Source organism: Anabrus simplex, chromosome 2 (assembly GCF_040414725.1).
Source record: "Anabrus simplex isolate iqAnaSimp1 chromosome 2, ASM4041472v1, whole genome shotgun sequence".
NCBI classification, from domain to species: domain Eukaryota; kingdom Metazoa; phylum Arthropoda; class Insecta; order Orthoptera; family Tettigoniidae; genus Anabrus; species Anabrus simplex.
Genome location: NC_090266.1, coordinates 622,407,125 through 622,429,664, shown reverse-complemented (window position 1 = coordinate 622,429,664; position 22,540 = coordinate 622,407,125). Strand labels below are relative to the sequence as shown.

Below are 22,540 nucleotides of genomic sequence, written 5' to 3'. Positions count from 1 at the left end.
TCAATTCACATACCAGTGTGATAAAATCTTCATACGAACGTATTGTATGGAACTGCAGAAGTTCCCTGCATGAACATTACCCTCCTCTCGAATGCCACACACCTAGTAGCCAAACCCGCTTGGTAAAAATAGTGACCGTTGTTACACTTATCTGTGTCTTATCAACAAAATGGAGAGCATTCATGAAGCTGATTTGCATATTCTGCTTTGATTCCAAAGCATTGATTTTATCAAGAACCACTTCCTTTGAATAAAAAGTTTTGAAACTCCGTTCCACTCCCTGGTCCATTGGTTAGAGGACTGATGTGGAGTTGGCAGGCAGGAACGCAAGCCTGATGTTGGTGAGGTTTTCTACATCAGATTGAGATGGACAATTCTCTGCCAGAAAGAGTATCTTTCTTCCATTCACTCACAATTCTTGATCACAACGTCTGAACTGTTGTTCTAAAATTGAAGACATCATCCAGGCTTTAGTATTGAAATCGTAATTAACTTGAAGTCGTTTCACCCTCTTGAAACACCTAGGGCTCTTAAATTTCCCTGTCAGTAGCAATTTCCTCTTTTCTGACCTTGACATACCGTATTTACTCGTGTATTAGACCCCTTCGCATATTACACCCCTGGCTTTTTGAGACAAAGAAAATTAAAGAAAGAAATCTCGCATACAACCCACCCCCCCCCCCCCCCCAACATAATTTGTCAGAGAAGAACGACGACTCCGCTCCAAAGCGGGTACAAGCTTTAATGCAGCTTAGATGACATCACACAAATTTGTTAATAGTTTCGTCCATACGACCGGCGAAATGAAAACACGCATCAAAGTCGTGCAGTACATTTGTGTTTTGTACTTAAGAAATGTCCGCCTCCGTAGCGTAGGCCTACTGCAGCTCTGATGACGTTGCACAAATAGGTGAATAGTTTCGGACATTGCAAGCACATATGAGTCGTGCTATATGTCTGTGTTTGTAGTTAACTATGTCCACTGGCGTAATGGTTAGCACAATTAGCTGCCGTTTTGGGGGGCCTGAGTTCGATTCCCGATACCCGTAGGCCTACTGCCAGAGATTCAAGAATGGCAAGAAGGTTGATATGCGGTAAAAATGGTACATTTAGCTCCCCTCCACTGGGGGCGTGCCTAAAAAGAGTTGCACAACCATGAGTTTACTTGAGTTAAGAAATATTCACGGCTGTTGCTATTAATATAGCAGGCAAGATTATCAAGAAAATAATTGTTTAATATCTCATAACTCAGGCCAGTATAGGTAATTTTTGGAGAGAAGTAGGTTTGAAATGTGATAAAAACAATCCAATCAAAACGATTGTTTAACTCGCCAACATACCTAACAAATAATAATAATAATAATAATAATGTTGTTGATTTTATGTCCCAACTAACTACTTTTACCATTTTCGGAGACGTCAAACAAAACATACTGCGCATTAATTAAAAAATGGACACAACAAATGTACAAAATTAAACATTATGATAATAAAACGCATTGCTGCCGCACTTGCAGACATCCACAAATGTGGCAAGCTTTCATGTTAATTATTTTTATTCTTTCCGTAGTGGAACTTTTGGCACTATCCGGACACTCGATAGTGTACCTAACCTAAACAATGCGGTCTCTCTTATCTCAATTATCTCAATTACAGTGTTGATATAAATCCTGATGTGATAAATGTAGAGAACAAGCAAGAAATATACTTAAAAATTACGGTCTGGCTTTCAACAGGCGGCAGTTACCCAAAAAATGTTTTCAGTCACTATGTATTACATTCGGAAGTACAACTCGTAACATACGCTAGTTATCAGCTGATGGGATGGCACGCTTCATTTGGAAGGGGTAGCTTCTGCTGCACATACACCAACTTTAATAACACAGACCACAGAAATTATTTGTGAATAGATTCTCACTGTTTGTACTCTATAGCCAAGAACAAAAATATTTTTTAAATATTTCAAAAGGACGGGATCTTAATGCTGTCGATGGCAGCAAATGGTTGATGAGATGGCAGTGAAGATGACATAATTTCTAATGACGACACGCCGGTAGCAGGGAAGTTGACGGCACAAGACGAAGGTTTGCCGTGTGGTAGGCCTACTACTCAACTGACAGAGACAAATGACTGTCCATTAAGTTCTTTTGTGTTCATATTGCATAATACGATACCATTATCCCTTTTCTGTACGGGGTCGAGTATAAAGTGATATGAATCTTCATAGCAAGTTTTTACAACAGGATGCCCTTCCTGACGTCAACCTCATTAGAGGAGTTAATGAGATGAAACGGATGACGTGATATAAGAGTAACTAAAACTGATTATTTTTACTTTATATGTAGATCTAAAAGTCATGTGTTCACCATTTATTTTCTTCTTAAATTTAGAAATACTGCCTTTCAACGAAAATAGCCGGTAAAACTCAGAATGCTTTCAAAGGTCTCTTAAAGAATAGTGTAGAATGTTTACATGTACAATTTATAGCTATTAATAGCCTAGAAGTCCTGTGCTCACTGCACAAAATTTGAGTTTATCACATATAGGACCCCCGTTACTTTTTTGGCTGTAAAAGTGGGGAGGGAAAAGGGGGGTCTAATACGTGAGTAAATATGGTATTCGCACATGTTCAATATTTGGAAATTCTATAAAGTACAGCATAATATCACAGGAAAACATATATTGTCACATTTAAATTTTCTCAACTATTCAAAATGAAGAAAATCATATCAGCAAATAGCAAACATGGGGGCAAGGTTTGTGAAATCAGGATTACAATAATTTAGTGTATTCTCATTCTTCAGATTTTGCTTAGTCCCAAGGGTCTTGGATGCAGTCATCTTCTACTAATCTTGCAGTAATGGACAGTTTCTTAATGAACTCCGCTCACAAATCTGTGACACTTTTTGCGCATTTGTTTTGTCTTTCTGTTACCTGTCCAACTACAGAAAGCACACCATCCAAACTGCAGAAATCCTTCAGGTAGAACAGGATGTTCATCGGGAACCGCAGCCAATCTCCTAACATTTGCTGTCAGTTCTGAAGGCAGGTTTTGCACTGTTATCTTGCCTTCATGTGATCCAAACAGAGATTTTAAGTAGTTCTGCCTATGCATATTTTGTTGACTATTAGCCTGGAGATGATAAAACTGTTTACACCATCAATGTTCATCATAGTAAACAGCATGAGGCCACCTATTTGTCTTGACTGGACTTGCTCTCCTTTCTGTCAGTTGCATCATCAAAGCAAAGTGCTGGCAGATTGAATCTCTGCCTTTTCAGTGGTATTGTCACTGGAAAATATTCCATCCCTGTACCATCCTTGAAATAAGTTTCATGAGATTACTTCAGAAGACATGCAAGGTACAAAAGGCCAAACAGGGCCTTGATTTTATATTATACTAGCTGATGTATAATTCGCAACGGAATTCTGCGTTAGAATTCTAGGTTAGGTAGTGTACATGTTATGAGCAAGATTGTATGAATTGCATAGCTCTTAACATTACCCTAGAAACGCGACGGGGAAGTCACCAAACATATTTTCTCATATTAAGACTGAGTTACAGAATTTTCACTGTAATGGTAGACCCGCCTGAATACCATCAGTAACAATCAGGTTGGGGAGCTTTCATTATAATGGTAGACACTCTCCACCTGCCTTTTTACATCCTCAGAAAGACTGTCTTAGTGGTTTTCCAAACTGAAATGGACAGACATTACAATGACGTCAGTAGGAATGGCACGGTTAAAAGCAACCACAAATTTTCTCACTTTTAAAGAACAGTACTACGCTGCCGATCTAACAGTCCAAAGTTCCAGAGCTGGAATGACCAAACCGTGAGCCGTAAACCTTCTTCGTCCATTTTCGGCGGGGAGTGGGTCGAATAGTGATGACTTCCAGGGCAAAAACTATGCCCTTTTATTAATCTGTTTCCTAGGAGTACCCCGATGAGTCGGAAAGTATCAATTTACTAAACTGGCGATGGAAAAATCTATCTGACTTCGAGGCAAATTTTTCCTCCAAGCCAGAGGAGAAAGCCCCTCTTCATTGCTAATTTGGAATAAAATGAATGTGGAATTTAATAAAGTTGAAGAGGAAGAAGCTTTCCTGAAGAAACGGCTCTTTTCAGGGTTGAATTTTGAGTTATTTAGTGAATTGTGGTGCTATGATTTGGAATAGCCCTAATTATTATTCTAGACCAGGCCATACTACAACTACTACTGTACTAAGTGAGCCTCTGCCTTAAGTATGCCCACTGCTCATTCGAAACAGCATGCCAAAGTAGGGATCGAATAGCTGGAATACTATGATGAACCAGTGTGTTACGTATCAGCAATATCAGAAAATGTATGAATCAGAGGAATGGCATGCTAAAGAAGAAAGTTTTCTAACTCCCCAGCTATTTCCTGCCAATATTCAGTCAGGCTATTATACATGGTACGCAGCAGTAATCTCATCTATCGGAGTTGAGAGGCAGCTTAAGAGACAAACAACATCACAACAAACAATGGCCAATGTAATGTTATTGTTGATTAATGTTATGTGCTTTCGATATTGTAGGCCTTCACATTTAGTTTTCTTCCGACTCTGAAATACCTCTCTTACCATAGTCGGTACGGTAAAACTGAATAAAACACAAATGACCGGAAATTGTATTCTCTATAACTTTTGTTATTTAGTGTATTTCGATAGGACCAATAACATAGGTATTTAAAAATTACATTTTAGGCGCCTTCCCCCTAAACTACAATTTCATCCAGGGTGAATAAAGTTGCTTATAGTTCAGACTGTAGTTTCTTATTCCCCGACTCTATATACCGATTTTCATTAAATTCTGTTAACCCATTTTTTTCGTGGCTCGGCGTTGATATGGACTTAGCAACAAAAATACAAATTCATGAATATATGCGTTATCATAGCCGGTACGGTAAAAATATATGACATAAATGGTCGGAAATTTAATTCTATATAACTTTGGTTATGTAGTATTTATCGATACGACTACTAATAATATAAATATTTGAGAATTAAATTTTGGCCTTACACTAAACTACCATTTCACTCAGGGTGAATTGAATTATTTATAGCCTAGATTGTAGTGGCTCATTCTCCGACTTTGCATACCAATTTTCAATGAGATAGGACCACTAATAATGTAAATATTTAAGAATTAAGTTTTAGGCCTTCCCCTAAACTACCATTTCCATCAGCGTGAATAAAATTATTTATGGCCTAGATTGTAGCGACTTATTCCCCGACTTTTCATACCGATTTTCATTAAATTCTCTCTGGCCATTTTCTAGTGATGCGTGTACATACATACAGACAGACAGAAATTATGGAAAAGTAAAAAGTGCATTTCCTTGTTACAGTGGACATTACCGATACAGAAATACCATTCTTTTCAAATTCTGAGCAATGTACAGACAAAACTCTTATTTTATATATATATAGATTTGTATTTATGGCAACCTTTTCTCTACTATAGTCTTCCTATGTGAAAAAATCCATTTTACTGCCATGTGTCTATTTATAGCCTGGTGTAGCCCTTGTAAGGCCTCCAATGAGGGTGGGTGGCATCTGGCATGGATAGAAAACTGCATGTTATTGTGGTGGAGGATAGGGTTGTGTGCAGTGTTTGAATTGCAAGGATGTTGGGGCAGCACGAACGCCCGGTCCCCGACCCAAGGGTATCAACCATTTAAGATTAAAATCACCAATCTGGCTGGCAATCAAACACTGAATCCTCAGAACCAGAGGCCACTATGCTGACAATCAGTCAAGGAGACTGACAAGAAATACATTTTCATATTAAATTATTTCTTCCAACGTACTGTCTGGGGAAAACATACTCATGACTCGATAGTCAAAACCAGCAAAGTACAATGGAGTACAATATGGGCTACAGTAGTCTCTCATTTTGCTCTAGTATTTTAATGTGGATAGTGCATATACAGTATCACTTTGTCATATTGCCCTTTCCCAAAAAAATACAGCACCTGTGTAGAGTTGGGTGGGGGTTATGATAATTCTTGATCTCACAGTGACAAAAGAAGACTACAAATGCAGTTGAGTATTTCAGCTAATTGTTCACTTCCGGAAGGAATTATGTTCTTTTTTCTTCTGGTGCACCAGCATTGCTTACCTAGCCTTCTTTGTCGTTATCTCCATTAGAGTGTATGACTTTGTGTAGTAAATTTCAAATTCTTTCTTCTTCTCTACTATAATGATCTGTTCTTCTGATGTTATAGAAGATAAATAACATTCAATAAAGTTTCTAATACAAAAGTGCAATTTCTGTCTGCCCAGCACACACATAAAATTAAAAGACTAGTTGTAGTTATAAGTGTAGCGGTAGTACACTTTATTCCATGCGGAATTCTACTCCACAACAATCCATCTTTCAAATAAAGCAAGAAATAATCCCAGCCAATTCATGCAAGAATGAAAACTTCATATTGTATCCAACAAGGAAAAATAAAGAAACAGTCATACGAGAGCTGAAATGTCTCCAGTAGAAGGTATAGAAATAAACGTTACTCAGTCTAGCTTAAGCCAACAAGAAGAACAGACATGTCGTGTGGTGTGTGCCGGTTGAGTGGAGTGGAGAAGAAGTGGGGGAGATGACGGGTCAAGTGGAGTGTGAGGAGGAAGCTCGGAAGATGATTGGTATTGAGCAGTACAGGGTCACTGTTGGGAGATGGCAGGGATGAATGAAGAAGGGAACTAATAATAAAAAGGAATATAAGGTAGAGATGGGAGTGAAGTAGGAGATGTTGTTAGCGGCAGTGGTGGTCACTGTGCTGCTGGTTATTGGAGGAGTGGAGGTAAATCCAGGTCCACAGGGTAGTAGCAACATGAGCTGGAAAGACATAGAAGTTATAAAGAAGGTGGTAAAGGAGGTAGTGGGGGAGTTATGCCTGTTTGATCAGTTAAAATATATGCTACAGGAGCAAGTCCAGGAGCACAAAAAGACGAGGCATTGGATCCAGGAATACATGAAAGATACTAAGGCAAAGATGGAAGACAGTGAGAGAGAAATGGTGTCACTTAGGGCGAAAATAAAAAAATATGGAAGAGGAGGTGGTAAATTTGAAGAAAGAAATAACAGTCTGGATCATAAGAAGAAATCCATATTTATTTACGGGGTGGAAGAAGAAAAGACAGAAGCTAAAGTGGACATTATTTACAAAGTGGTAGATGTCATTTAAAAGAAAATGAAAATTAACTTTTGTGAGGTCGATATAGATATAGTGGAGAGGGTAGGCAAGGTGAGTGTGTGCAGACCCATAAAAGTGTCGCTGCTATCTTCATTGATGGCAGATATAGTGACAAGGAATGCTGGTAATCTGTGGAGTGAGAAAATTGGAATTAAGAGGGATTTGGGAAGAGAGGAGAATATGAATTTCAAAATTTTGAAGAAACATTTAGTGAGAGCAAAACTGTAGGTGTTGAGGGCTTATATTAGGGGCCAGATACTGGTGGTGAGCTACAAGAATTGAACTCTAAATTGGACAGTGACGAAACTGAAAGCATTGGAAGAGAGTTTGAAGTAAGAAGAAATCAGCAGGGCAGATGAGGATGTGCATATTAGCAAGAGAGGAGCACCGAGCAGAAGTAATATCATCGAAGCGGTCTTAGAAGAAGTCAGGGAAGCAGCAAATGAGCTGAGGATGGAGGCCTGTGCGAGAGAAGAAATGAGGATACACGAAGTGAAGGTGGGAGGAGAAACACAAGAAATGGCAAGTAGTCATAAACGAAGCAAAAATAATGGTTTGAGGGAAGAAGCAGAAGTAAGAGGTGCCTTGGCTAAAGGGAGAAGCTTGAGCTTAAAGGAACTCTGGGGTAAGAAGTGTAAAAGTGTCTAAAGCGTAGTGATAAGAAGTAAAAAGACTTGTAGTGGTAGTAGTAAGTAAGTAAACTGGTTTGCTTTTGTAATGTTTAGTGAATTGAGTGTAACTAAGGTATTTAGGATTGATTTGGGAATGTTAAGTATATGTGAATGACGAGTAGGTGGCATGAGAGTAATGAGAATTTGTAAGGTCTATGAATTATTGTGGAGTTAGATTGTGAATATATTTATTGAAATGTTTAGTGATTTGAGTGTAACTAAGGTAATTTGGAATTGATTTAGAGTGTTAAGTATGTAGGTGGTTTGAAAAGTTCTCGGAATGTACTAGAATTAAGTATCTTACCTCGGTGGAACTGCTTTTATTTTTCAACATAGTCTCCCTGTAGACTAATGCATTTGGTCCAGCAATGTTCCAATGCCTTGATCCCATCTTGAAAATGAGATTCCTCCAGGCCTGCAAAATACCTCTCCAATTCGGCTGTCAGTTCTTCCCTTGTAGAAAATCTCCGTCCACCGAGGAAAATTTTCAGCTTGGAGAATAGATGAAAGTCTGATGGTGCCAAATAAGGTGGATGTGGCAACAATTCTTACCCCAGTTCATGAAGTTTTGCCATGGCAATAACACTTGTGTGCGGCGGAGCGTTGTCCTGATGAAAGATGACCTTTTTCCTAGCCAAACCAGGCCTTGTTTCACGTATCCTTTCCTGTAGTTGGTCTAGGAGGTTTGCATAGTATTGCCCCATAATTGTTTGGCCAGTAGGAAAATAATCTATGAGCAGAATGCCTTTTGCATCCCAGAAAACTGAGGCCATGACCTTTCTGGCCAAATGCGCTGCCTTTGCTTTCTTTGGTGGTGGTGAATCAGTATGTTTCCACTGCTTTGACTGCTGTTTTGTCTCTGGGGTATAGTAGTGGACCCAAGTTTCATCTGTAGTCACAAACCGGTGCAAAAAATCATGTTGGTTGCACTGAAAACGGGCCAGACTTTGTTCGGACATTTCCAATCTGGTGCGTTTATTGTTCAATGTCAATCCATCTTGCGAATAATTTTTTTCATACCCAATTCTTCAGTTAAAATATAATATACCCATTCAGAAGACATCCCTACAGCTTCAGCAATCTCCCGCACTTTCAGTCGACGATCCTCCATGACCATTTTATGCACTTTTGCGATAAATTCTGGGGTCGTAACAATTTTTGCCGTCCACTACGCGGATCATCATCCAAGCTCTCCCGACCAAATTTAAACTCGCTGGTCCACTTGGCAACAGTTGAAAATGAAGGAGCAGAGTCCCCCAGTGTGTTCTGAAAATCGGCATGAATTTGCTTTGCTTTCATACCTTTCTTTACAAAGTATTTAATCACTGCTCGAATCTGTTTTTTCCATTGTCACAAATCACTACGCGGGAACAACAACAAAGTGTCGTCACTACCACACTCCTGCAGCTAGAGCACTGACGCGCCATGTGTTCACTCACAAAGGATGTGTGATTATTGCGCAGGAACCTCGTTGCTCTAGCACTGACATCTAGCAGTGATTCCGAGAACTTTTCAAACCGTCCTCGTATATCTGAATGATGAGTTGGTGGAATGAGAGGGTTGAGAATTTGTAAGTACTAGTGAATTTATTGTGGAGTTAGATTGTGAATATATTTATTGATATCTTTAGCGATTTGAGTGTAAAGAAGGTAATTTGGAATTGATTTGTATGGTAAAGTATATGTGAAGGATGAGTTGGTGGCATGAGAGGATCGAGAAATTGTAATGATTAGTGAATTTAATGTGGAGTTTGGTTGTGGCTATCTGGTGGTAGGATAAGAATGATAATAAAGGGGAGAGTGTGTCTGTTAAGGGTAGTTGAAAGGAATCGTGAAGATAAGACAGATTATGAATGAGAGGCTGAGTTGGTGGTAGGAGATTGGAAAGTGTGGAGTTAGATTGTGATTATACTTATTGAAATGTTTAGTGATTTGAGTGTAATTAAGGTATCGTAAGTTGGAATTGATTTGGAGAGTAAAGTATATGTGAATGATAAGTTGGTGGCATGAGAGGGACGAGAATTTGTAATGATTAGTGAATTTAGAGTGGAATTAAGGTAATTTGAAAGAGTGATTAGTTGAAGGATAAGAGTTTGATGTGGATGGATATGAGATTGGAAAGTTCGATGGTATTTTTTTGGAGTGAAGGTCACTAACAGTGATTAGACGTGATGGCAGAATTTAGGTGTAGAATTTGATTGTGAGTAATTTGAATTGTAGAGTGATTAGTCGATGAGATGGATGAGAATTTGAAATGTGGAATTTGTTTGGGTTTGTAATTATAAGAGGTTGATTGACGTTTAAGGAAAGTGTGAGATCGCGATTATATTTATTGAAATGTTTAGTGATTTGAGTGTAATTAAGGTAATTTGGAATTGATTTGGAGGGTAAAGTATAAGGTAATTTGGAATTGATTTGGAGTGTTAAGTATATAAGGTAATTTTGGGTGATGACTGCTAGGAGGAATTATGTTGGAATGAGGAGAGTTTATTTTGGTGAGGTAGTTACGTAATGGCATTTAATAATTAGGAAGTAGTTCATATTCATTGCTAAGTAAGGAGCTTGTGGCACACCAACACGACAGGTGATGTAATGCTAGAGCTGAGTATGCAACCTGAGGAGGTCAGCAGCGAGGACAATGTACGGTCTGGAATGTGCTAGGTTGCGAGCCCAGCCAGAAGAGAAATGAAGGTTTTTAAACTACATGTGCCGTTTGCCGATGTTCTTTTATTTTACTCCATTTTATTGTTTGTTTATCTTGTTTCCGTATTGCCATGGCCATTGGATCTCCGATAAGGAGTTGTTCATGGGCCATATGACAGTGTCGGTTGTTCATTTTATCTTAATTTATTCTGGCTTATAGGCTGGACATTGTTATTTTTCTCATTTAACAGATCAATTGGGTAATTTACTGTAGATCTGGAGGAAAATAATAATAAATATTATCAATGCTAAAAGTAAATGTTACTGAATATATTTCAGTGTGGATCAGAATTCTGCTCGTGACTACCACATCCATCTTTGTTGCTGCAATGAACAAGAAGCGAAGTGAAAAAAATGTTGAGGCTTTTCTCTTTGCAATGGAGTACAATATGCAGGATTTGCCATTTTACAGGCGATCACTTACACAGTAAAGAAAAGTTTTAGCACCCGTTGTTGATATTTTAAACTGGAATGTAATAGAGTAATTATATGTAAGTAGAATATACCTGTTTAAAGAGAGTTTATCATTCCTCTTAATTGCCTGTACCAAATGTCCAGTTTTTCTCATTTAATTTTATCTGCCTGCATTTCATTTTGGTCCTTTTTTGTAACCACCTAGGTCTCAGCAGCATGCATCATTACAGGTGTGCAAGTTAATGCCTTGTTTGGTGCTGTGCTTGCTTGTGTATGTTTTGCACTTCTGTGTGAAGAAAAACTGTCTTGAAAAAAGGGTGCATAAATTAAGAAAGAAAAAGTACATAGCACATTATGTATTATTATAATGCACTTTATTACAAGATGCATGCATATATACTTGTTTTAAATTATCAAACTCAAAAGCATCATCAGCACTTTTGCAGTTTGGTAACCTGAAATTAATAATATCATAGCCTACCTTAGTTTTTACCACAATTTTGAATACAGTATAAAAGTTTGTAACTTTAAATGGATTATAGAAACTCCTACCTTAGATTTCATCATTGTCATCACAGATAACCAGCTCAGATTACTCAGTAGTTGAGTCATCGGTGGCAGTAGCAACCCAGTCGGCAAAACAGGCTTCGTCTGTAAATTTTTATTTATCTGATCCCTGAAATGTATGACAAGAACTTTTTTCGGCTATTAACATTTCATTTTGTTTCGCCGATGTGGAACGTGCTGCCAAAGCCCCAAATTCTCTCTCTGCATCTCACTTCCAGTTTGCTTCCATATACAGAATTAGCAAGGTACCCGTGCTTCGCTACGGTATTATACTGAAATTTAGAATTGAATGCTTATTGTTTTAGATATATAATCCACCGAAATTCGCGATCTGACACGGTTTCAGCGAGAATCCACCAAAATTCCTGATCTGACTCGTTTTCTATTAGATTACGGCACGTTTCCTCCCATTTTTCAATCTTCCATTCCAGCAATCGATTTCGTACTTTCCGGGCTAGGCTCAGGTACTCTTCCCGGTCAGTTGGGTCCGTAAATCTTTGCCATACCGTATTTTCCTATAATCATTTTTAATCTGGATAAAATCCTTCAGGAGATCCAGCGTGGTGTCATATTGGGTGCCTTGGCGGCACTGAACCCGCGGCCGGACTGCATTCTTAGTCATTACCCGTCCAGGAGCCGTTTCCAGCGCGGTCCGCACATTTGACGACGGTCCGGAACATTATTATTATTGTTATTATTAATATTATTATTATTACTATTATTATTATTATTATCTGTTGCTGGGATGAATGATGACAGGGAAAACCGGAGTATCCGGAGAAAAACCTGTCCCGCCTCCGTTTTGTCCAGCACGAATGTCACATGGAGTGACCGGGATTTGAACCACGGAACCCAGCTGTGAGAGGCCGGCGCGCTGCCGCCTGAGCAATGGAGGATCCTTATAAGTACATTAAGAACAGTAAAATCAATTGGTCTCACTTCCTTTTACATCCCACCGCCGTTAGTTTTTACTGCCAACACCCCCCCTCAAAAAAAAAAATTAAAAGAAGGCGTGTTTCTTTATGTTTAAGGGAGATTCCAAACACCAATGTTCACGTCTATTACCTTCAGTTTTGAGATATAAGTATCCCCGTAAATATAATTTACTTTTGTCACTTCATTTCACAATATTCCCCCCCCCCCCCCAAGTGAATTTTCCTGCAAAAATACTTGTTTCTTTAATAGTAAAGGATCTTCTAAATACCAATTATCACGACTCTAACTTCTTCAGTTTTTGATTTATGTGTCCTCATGAAAGGAATTCAACTCCTTTACACTCCCGCCCTCCAAGATGATTTCCCCACCAAAACGCGTTTTTCTTTTTTTTAAAGGAGATCCAAATACGAATTTTCACGTCTGTAACAACTTTAGTTTTTATTAGATGTATGTATTCTCATATAATTAAAGTCAATTAATTTTTCAATTCTTTCACCCCCACTCCCCCCACTTCATTGGATTTTCCGAGAATACGTGTTTCTTTACTTTTAAAGCAGATTGCAAATATCAAATTTCACGTCTGTAAACTCTTCATTTTTAGGATATCAGTAGCCTAATTAAAAGAAATCAACACCATTTTCAGTCACTTTCACCCCCCCTCCGCCCAAGTGGTATTTTCGAAAATTAAAAATACATGTTTCCTTATGTTTAATAGAGATAAAAATACCATTTTTCACTTCTGTGACATGTTAAGTTTTTTTAGATATACTGTAAAAATTCTCATTTTAAAATTTCACCCCTTTTGGGTTCCCCTTAAGTGGAGTTTCCAAAAACAAATCACCTATATTTCTTTACATTTACAGGAGATTCATAACACCCACTTTTTACGTCTGTAACATTTTACGTTTCCAAGATAATCTTTCAAAAAATTCACCCCAATTTTGTCACACCGCCATTAATAGGATTTTCCAAAAACTAAAAAAATACGTGTTTCTTTATTTTTAAAGGAGATCCCATATACAAATTTTCAGTTCTGTAATATCTTCCGTTTCTGAGATACATGTATCCTCATTTAAGGCATTCAACCCCTTTTTCACCCCTTTTCACCCCTTTTCACCCCTTTTCACCCATCCAATTGGGATTTACAGGAAACAAAAAAATATGTGTTCCTTTATTATTAGAGGAGATTCTAACTACCAGTTTTTACATCTGTAAATTTTAAAGTTTTAAGATGTAGACACGTTCATTTTAAAAAATTAACCCCCCTTTTCACCCCTCAATATTTGGATTTTCCAAAAACGAAAAAAATACGTGTTTCTTTACATTTAAAGTAGATCCCAAATACCAATTTTCAGGTCTGTAATTTCTTCAGGTTCTGAAATATAAGTAGCCTCATTAAAGGCGTTCAACCCATTATTCACCCTTTTACTCCCTTCCTATTGGGATTTGCGAAGACAAAAGAATACGTGTTTCTTTATTTTTAAAGGAGATTCTAAATACCAATTTTTACATCTATAAACTGTAACTGTTTTGAGATATAGATACACTCATTTTAAAAAATCACCCCCTTTTCACCCCCCCATTAATTGGATTTTCGAAAAACAAAAAATACGTGTTTCTTTATTTTTAAAGGAGATCCCAAACACCAATTTTCAGGTCTGTAATATCTTCAGTTTCTGAAATATAAGTAGCCTCATCAAAGGCATTCAACCGCTTTTTCACTCCTTTTCACCCCTCCTATTGCGATTTTCCGAAAACAAAAAAATACATGTTTCTTTATGTTTAATGAAGATTCTAAATACCAATTTTTACATCTGCAAACTTTAAAAGTTTGGAGATATAGATTCACTCATTTTAAAAATTCACCCCCTTTTCACCCTCCCATTAATTGGATTTTCCAAAAACAAAAAAATACGTGTTTATTTATTTTTAAAAGAGATCAAAAGTACCAATTTTCAGGTCTGTAATATCTTCAGTTTCTGAGATATAAGTACTGGTATCCTGATTAAGGGCATTCAACCCATTTTCCCCATTTTCACCCCTTTTCACCCCTCCTATTGGGATTTTCTGAAAACAAAAAAATACGTGTTTCCTTATTTTTAAAGAAGATTCTAAATACCAATTTTTACATCTGTAAACTTTTAAGCTTTCGAGATATAGACACACTCATTTTAAAATTTCCCCCCCCCCTCTTTTCACGCCCTTAGCGAAGGGATATCCAAAAATCCTCTCTTAGCGATCACCTACATCTTAATATGAATATATCTCCAAAATTTCATTTCATTACGTCCAGTAGTTTTGGCTCTGCGATGATGAATCAGTCAGTCAGTCAGGACAAGTTATTTTATATATATAGATTACAGAAACTTTAAAACTGATCATATAACTGTGTATATTTACCAGCATTCTTCCACAGATCACTCATTTTGGTAACAGAACACAATGGCAGACACGCTCACGAAACTATTAACAATCGCATAACAATGGTGGGGGTCGGTAATTGACCTTAAACAAGGGTTTTTCTTACTGAAAAATTTATTTTGCTCTTATTGTATTTACTACTAGCTGATGTACCCGTGCTTCGCTACGGAATTCTACATTGTATACCGAATTCTAGGCTAAGTAGTGTACACGTTGTGAGCAAGATTGTATTAAATTGCATAGCTCTTAACGTTACCCTAGAAACGCGACGGGGAAGTCACCAAACGTCTTTTCTCATATGAAGACTATGTTAGGGAATTTTCATTGTAATGATAGGCCCGCTTCCCTACCATCAGTCACCACCAGGTTGGGGAGTTTTCATTATAATGGCAGACACTCACTCTCCACCAGCCATTTTACATCCTCAGAATGACTGTCTTAGTGGTTTTTCCAACTGAAATGAACATAGGTCATTGCAATGACGTCAGTAGGAATGGCGCGATTAAAAGCAATACTTTCATATGAAATACTCCATCAAATGAAAGACCACACACTTTCTCACTTTTAACGAACAGTACTATGTTGGAATTCCAGGGCTGGAATGACCATGTCGCAGACAGTTCTGATCTTAGTCTTTTTTCTGCGCTGCGGGGGGGGGAGGCGAATAGTGGAGAGTCCCAGGGCAAAAACTATGCCTTTTTACTAATCTGTTTCCGAGGAGTACCCGATGAGTCGGAAAATCTCAATTCACTACAATGGCAACGGAAAAACCTATCTGATTTGGAGGCAATTTTTTCCTCCAAGCCGGAGGAGAAGCCCCCTCTTCACTGCTAATTTGGAATTAAATGAATGTAGAATTTAATAAAAGTGAAGTGGAAGAAGCTTTTCTTAAGAAACGGCTCTTTTCAGGGTTGACTTTTGAGTTATTTAGTGAATTGTGGTGCTATAATTTGAAATAGGCTTAAACAGTAATTCTAGACCAGGTCATACTACTGCTATAATTTGAAATAGGTTTAAATAGTAATTCTAGACCAGGTCGTCATACTACTACTACTACTACTACTACTACTACTACTACTACTACTACTACTACTACTAAGTGAGCCTCTGCCGTAAGTGTGCATACAGCTCATTCAAAACAGCGCGTCAGAGTAGGGATCGAAAACTGGAATACTATAATGAATCAGTGTGTTACGTACCTGCAGTATCAGAAAATGTATGAACCAAAGGAAAATGAAAATGAAAACCTACAACCTGTTTTCCAGTCATTGGCCGGGTCAGGGATGTAATAAATGAAGCATATAAATAGGCTGTTAGTACCATGGGGTCGCCACTCCCAGTGATACATTAATGACTGGTAGATGCTATGAAATGAGAATGGAGAGTGTTGCTGGAATGAGACAGGGAAAACCGGAGTACCCGGAGAAAAACATGTCCCGCCTCCGCTTTGTCCAGCACAAATCTCACATGGAGTGACCGGGATTTGAACCACGGTTACCAGCGGTGAGAGGCCGACGCGCTGCCGTCTGAGCCACGGAGGCTACATGAACCAGAGGAATGGCATGCTAAAGAAGAAAGTTTTCCAACTCCCCAGCTATTTCCCGCCAATGTTCAGTCGGGCTGTTATACTCGGTACGCAGTAGTAATCCCATCTATCGGCGTTGAGCGGGACCATAAGAAACGAAGAACATCACAACAAACAATGGTCAATGTAAAGTTATTGTTGATCAGTAACAAACAATGGTCAATATAAAGTTATTGTTGATCAGTGTTATGCGCTTTCGATATTGTAGGCCTTCTGAAATACCACTCTTATCATAGTCGGTACAGTAAAACTGAATGAAACATAAACGATCAGAAATTGTATTGTCTATAACTTTTGTTATGTAGTACTTTTCGATAGCACCAATAACATAGGTACCGGTATTCAAAAATTTTAGGTGCCTTCCCCTAAACTACCATTTCATCTCGGGCGAATAAAATTATTTACAGTCTAGACTGTAGTTTCTTATTCCCCGACTCTATATAGCTGTTTTCATTAAATTCTGTTAACCCATTTTCTCGTGGCTGGGTGTTGATATGGACTTAGCAACAAAACTACAAATTCATTAATATGTGTGTTATCAGAGCTGGTACGGCAAAAATGTATAATACATAATTGATTGGAAATTTAATTCTATATAACTTTAGATATATAGTATTTATCGATAGGACTGCCAATAATATAAATATTCGATAATTAAATTTAAGACCTTCCCCTAAACTACCATTTCACTCGGCGTGAATAAAATTATTTATAGCCTAGATTGTAGTGGCTCATCCCCCGACTTCACATACCGATTTTCATTAAATTCTCTTCAGCCGTTTTCTCATGATGCGTGTACATACAGACAGATAGACAGACAGACAGAAATTACGGAAAAGTAAAAAGTACATTTTCTTGTTACTATGGACATGACCGATACAGAAATACCATTCTTTCCAAATTCTGAGCAATGTACAGACAAAACTCTTATTTTATATATATAGATTGTTATGTTGTACACATTATCACAAAAAAACAGTTTTCTACAGCTATTAATTGTTCACTTATAGCAATCATTACCTGTAAATGTGAATATTGGATTTATTCTCTTCAAGTTTTCAACAAATTAAAATTATTTGAAAATATGAAAATTACTCAAGAAATCATCATCAATGTCCCACTCTAGTCGCCCAGGTGTGGTTAACAAGCCTCCTCCACTCCTTTCTGTCCTTCCACTATTCCTGCTCCATTACTTCCGCCACATCCAATCCAGCTTCTCTAATGTCCTTCCAAATCTGATCCATCCACCTTCTTCTCGGTCTTCGAAGAAAAGGCACATAAAAATTGTTGTGGAAAAATGACATGTGAGCAAAAATTATCTAAGGAAATATGGTACTTCATTGCTCTATAGTAGAAATCTGGGTTCTGTAACAGAAAATGTTCCAAACTTGTTTCCTCCAACTGATTTCAATTTTCAGTCTTGAATGCTCCATTGATTCACTTCTCATATACTTGGAACTTCTCCACTACTTTAAAGTGTATTTGTATTCCAGATATGAGCAGAAAGTAATTCTTAAAAAATGTATTTCAGTCGTTACGGGAATCCAGAAGACTTAAAGGAGTTGATTGATGTTGCTCATGCAAATGGACTGTATGTTCTTCTGGACATTGTTCATTCCCATGCATCAAAAAATGTTCTTGATGGTTTGAACCAGTTTGATGGTACAAATACATGTTTTTTCCATGATGGAGCCAGAGGAGAACACAGTCTTTGGGACAGTCGCCTTTTTAATTATTCAGAGTAAGTATTCAGTTAGCAAGGCATATTATAGAATTTTACTTAAAAAGCTAGATTTGCTCCAAAATACACTGATCCTTTTCATATTTCTCACATTTCAGGTATGAAACTTTAAGGTTCTTGCTGTCAAATTTACGAATGTATATTGATGTATACAACTTTGATGGGTTCAGGTAAGTAAATATTTAAATTATAACTCTATGCCTAATTATCTCTCTTTGATCTGTTATCTTCTATTTGGTCAATTGTACTGAGCAAGGAAAGAACACACAGAATGATCTAGAACTTAATATGCATGTAATGATTAGTTTAGAAGAATTTTCATTGTTGCCATCTTTTAATTAAAAATGATTACTTTGGCCTTTTAGTTGGTCAGTTTGCAATAAAGTTTCTAAATTAATTTGGGCTGGTGTGCAATAAACTGTAATATAAAATTGTACTGTATCATCTGATACATTGGCCAGCATGTTCCGTGCAGCGAGATGATGTACTTTCAAGCAACTGCACTCCCTGCACGGCAATCTTTGCATACTGAGCGCAGTGTATGGAGAGTATGGGCTGATCAGCTTCAGCTTGAACATTGGCAGCACGGCACCTATGCACTTATACAGAGTGGTCGGAAACTATGTGAACTGGGTATGTGAGCGTAAGAGGGTTGGACATATTGATAAATAATTTTTATATCTCACACCATTATAATTTTATTAGCTATTGAATGTAGCCAATCAGATCACTTCATGGGCGAATTCTAATGGGTTTTGCGAGGGACTTTTGCTAAATCTGCTCATGTCTTAAGACCAGCTTGGGAGCCTTGCTGAGAAATCGGCATTAAACACAAACACACCGTGGTTTTAGCCACTCTCACCGTAGCATACTAGCAATTGGCATCTCTCTCCTGGAAAAGTTAGTTTTCTCCAATTGGTGCTCTGAAGGTGGTCGTAAGCCACATGCAGATTTAGCAATACTGCATTGCAAAGCCCATTTGAATTCGCCCGTGAAGTGATCTAATTGGCTAACTTCAGCAGCTGATAAAATGACAACGGTGTGGGATATAGACTTATTTCCTTCAAATTATTTATCAGTATGACAAACCCTCGAAATATCGTTTCATGAGTTTCTAGAATTTTCTGGAATAAACACTTATAGTCTTTATAGATTATTCTTATATAAGACCTACAGTCTTTTTAAATCATCCACTGATAATGAATGCCTACAGTCTTTTCTAAGTTATGCACTTCACAATATTATTTGAATAACTTTAAGATGAAATTACTTTAAAGCACCTAAAGTCTGTTTAAATTATCACATTAAATTATCACTTGAAATTGATTGTCACTTGAAAGTAAATCGGCACTTGTAATTAGATTAACATTTGTAGTTAAAGTAGCACTTGAAAAGAATGACTTGAAAATAATACAGTGCCTGTTCAGGATGTTCTTAAATGTCTAGTGCTATAAATGGTTTCAAAATAATCACTGCTTTTAATAGTTTGAAAGTTTAATGCTAAATGCACTCATATCACCTGAATGTTTGACGCTGGAACTGGTGAATGTGGTTCTGCGAACAGCATCTGGAATTCCATCGATGTTGTCAGCACCACGTTTTACCACGTAACATATCCCACGTTGTACCACGTTTCGTTTCCCTCGCAGTACCACGTACCATCTCCCACGTCGAACCATGTACCATCTCCCATGTCGAGTCAGGTGTTAAGTTCATATGAGGATTTAAACACTCGGTCAAGATTTCTGGTGTCGCTTAATGGTGAAGACACATGAGAAAGTTCAATTGACAATTGATTGTGAGTGTTAAAAATAGCACTATCTGGTCGAGTGAAAACTAGCAAATCACTGGTAAACAGTACTCAGAATTGCACTTTGAATCACAGTCTATTACGTAACTTCAAAGCAATAATCACACTTAGATATAATTATGGCTTTTGAATGAATTAAGGCACAGTCTGAAACATTTATGATTTTGAAACACACATCACAGTTCGAAGCTTCCACAGTTTTAAGCTGTCACACTTCTTAAGCATAGTTCACATAATACGAGTTTTTGGAAAACACTGTTCATATAATTCAGACTATTTACAAAAGAGAATAATGTTTCTGGCATTCAGAACACGTTGTACTGGGTTCAATATGAAATCTAAAATTCAAAGCTTATCGGAATATCAAGTATAAGTTCAGTCCATGTTCTACACACGCAAGATGTATTTAACCATTTCTAGTTATTACTAACACAAATATTAAGGGGATATTAACTGTTATTTTACTTCACTTGGGTTAATATTTCATGGAAATGCCATAAAATGTCCTTAAGGTTTACTAAGTTATTTGGTATCACTGTTCAAATAAAAGTAATATTTCGGAAAAATTGTCCCCACTCGGCTACGACAAATACTAAGTTTCGAGTTCTTGAGATATTCTAAGTTCTGATAAGTCACTGTCCAATGTCAAACACTCATCCTTGCACACGCTGAAATTTTACTGAGTTCAGAGATGTCACCAAAAATAATAGAGTTTGACTTAGTACACGCAGTATTTTTCCAAGTCCGTAGCACTGCAGAAATTTTATAAATTCGACGACTAACTTCGCGTAATGCGACAAAGTTTTAGGTTCGACACCTGCACACGGCGACCATACAATCCATTATAGTCGAGTTGTGGATTGCAACTAATTATACCCCTCTTGTCAACGCTCTTATGTACTTGAAGCGCAGCTGGCTCTCTGCTTCTCGCGAAAAAATATGTTTCCTTTCCACCTCAATATCTTGGAAATCTGTAGATCGATTTTCTTGAAACTTTGGCCAGTTTACTTTTAAAATACAGGCTTCACGATGGTGTACTTCATTATTTCTTAGCTAAAAGGGTTTAGCAGATATAAAAATGTTCCAACACTTTCTAGACTGATGAGCTGGCAGCACCTGGGGATTGCGTTATCCGGCTTGCTCCCCGCCTGTGACGTAGCGCTCTCTCTCTTACTCCCATAGCTTACAGCTGTGTCTAGAACATTCACTTTGCTCGCTGACTGCAAGTGCTAGCGCCTTCATATCGCGAATAAATTACAAATTAAAAATACAATATGCCAGACCGTAGGCATTCCTGGTACAATATATAAATAGGAAAACATAAAGGTCTAATAATACTGTCCCCTCTTAACTCTTGTGTAAACATGCCTGCATAATTTATGTTAGGACTCGTGCGGGGTAAATTTTTGCCATTAAGTTACAGTATCTTCAGTTTTAGAATCATTATTGGTCATTATGACTAAGCTTTTTATTAAAAAATGTGCATCAAACATTTATTTCCAATGAATTATGAGTAAGCTTTTCCTTGAAATGTATGTATTAAACTCTTGCAGTATTTATATACTTCGGCACATTTTTGCCTCACTGAGAAACCTTCTGGACAATACACTTCCCATGACTCTACACACATTTTCACTTCACTGAAACACAGTCTTGGCAGGACTCCACCACATTGTACCTTGCAGATTGGCTCTAGTACAATAGCAGCACCTTTCTCCTTTCCTGGTTCAGCTGATTCTTTAGATCCAATCAGGTGCTGTATTTTTGCCTGAAAAGGTTTCAGCAAGGTATTGATTGTTGCCATTTCATTCCAGGTCGATCTGTCACAGTATTTCGAGCACGTGTTCTTCCTCTAGTATCTGGAGGTTCCTGATACCAGATCGCACCATCCTTCCCTTTCAAACAAAGAAGTCCTATCCCCAAGGGAATGTCATCTTCAGAAAGGTTTACAATGCATGAACTATCTTCATCTTCTGACATATCATCCTGATCACTTTCTGCCCTTTGTATCAAGTTTGAATCATGATCACTGTCTTGTACACATCCCTCTTCTGTTGAAGACATATCACTGCCGACAACTTTGTCTGATGCTTCAAAACAAGCCTCAATTTCTTGATCAGTCGATCTTCTTCCTCCGTTAATTTTGATATTACACTGTTCCAGAATACACAATAAACAAGAACTACAATTATTGGCAGTAGACAGGCGTGTGTGGCGTTATAACTTTCCATACATAGCATAATACAACTGTCATAGCTCAACTAATTCTTGGAGAGAAATGAATCACGTTAAGACAAGTGCTGGACGAGTGCACTTGAAAGTAGGAGAGTTCTCAAGCTCATAAAAAATAACCTCACGATGAAATGCTTGGGTCTTCTTCACAGCAAAAATTTACCCTGCGCGAGTCCCCAAAGGTTAATTATTACAGGATCAGATAACACTTCACCTACTCTAATTCTCTGAGTACCGAGCT

At 37.7% G+C, this 22,540-nt stretch overlaps 1 protein-coding gene across 1 annotated transcript in view; it reads left to right on the top strand.

Moving 5' to 3' along the window:
• Positions 1-22,540, top strand: part of AGBE (1,4-alpha-glucan-branching enzyme) — a 153,035-nt gene that overhangs the window by 73,446 nt on the left and 57,049 nt on the right. Inside the window, exons 7-8 of the mRNA XM_067139266.2 lie at positions 18,048-18,257; positions 18,356-18,427. Of these exons, the coding sequence (XP_066995367.2) occupies positions 18,048-18,257; positions 18,356-18,427 (282 nt within the window). The remainder of the gene's footprint in view (positions 1-18,047; positions 18,258-18,355; positions 18,428-22,540) is intronic.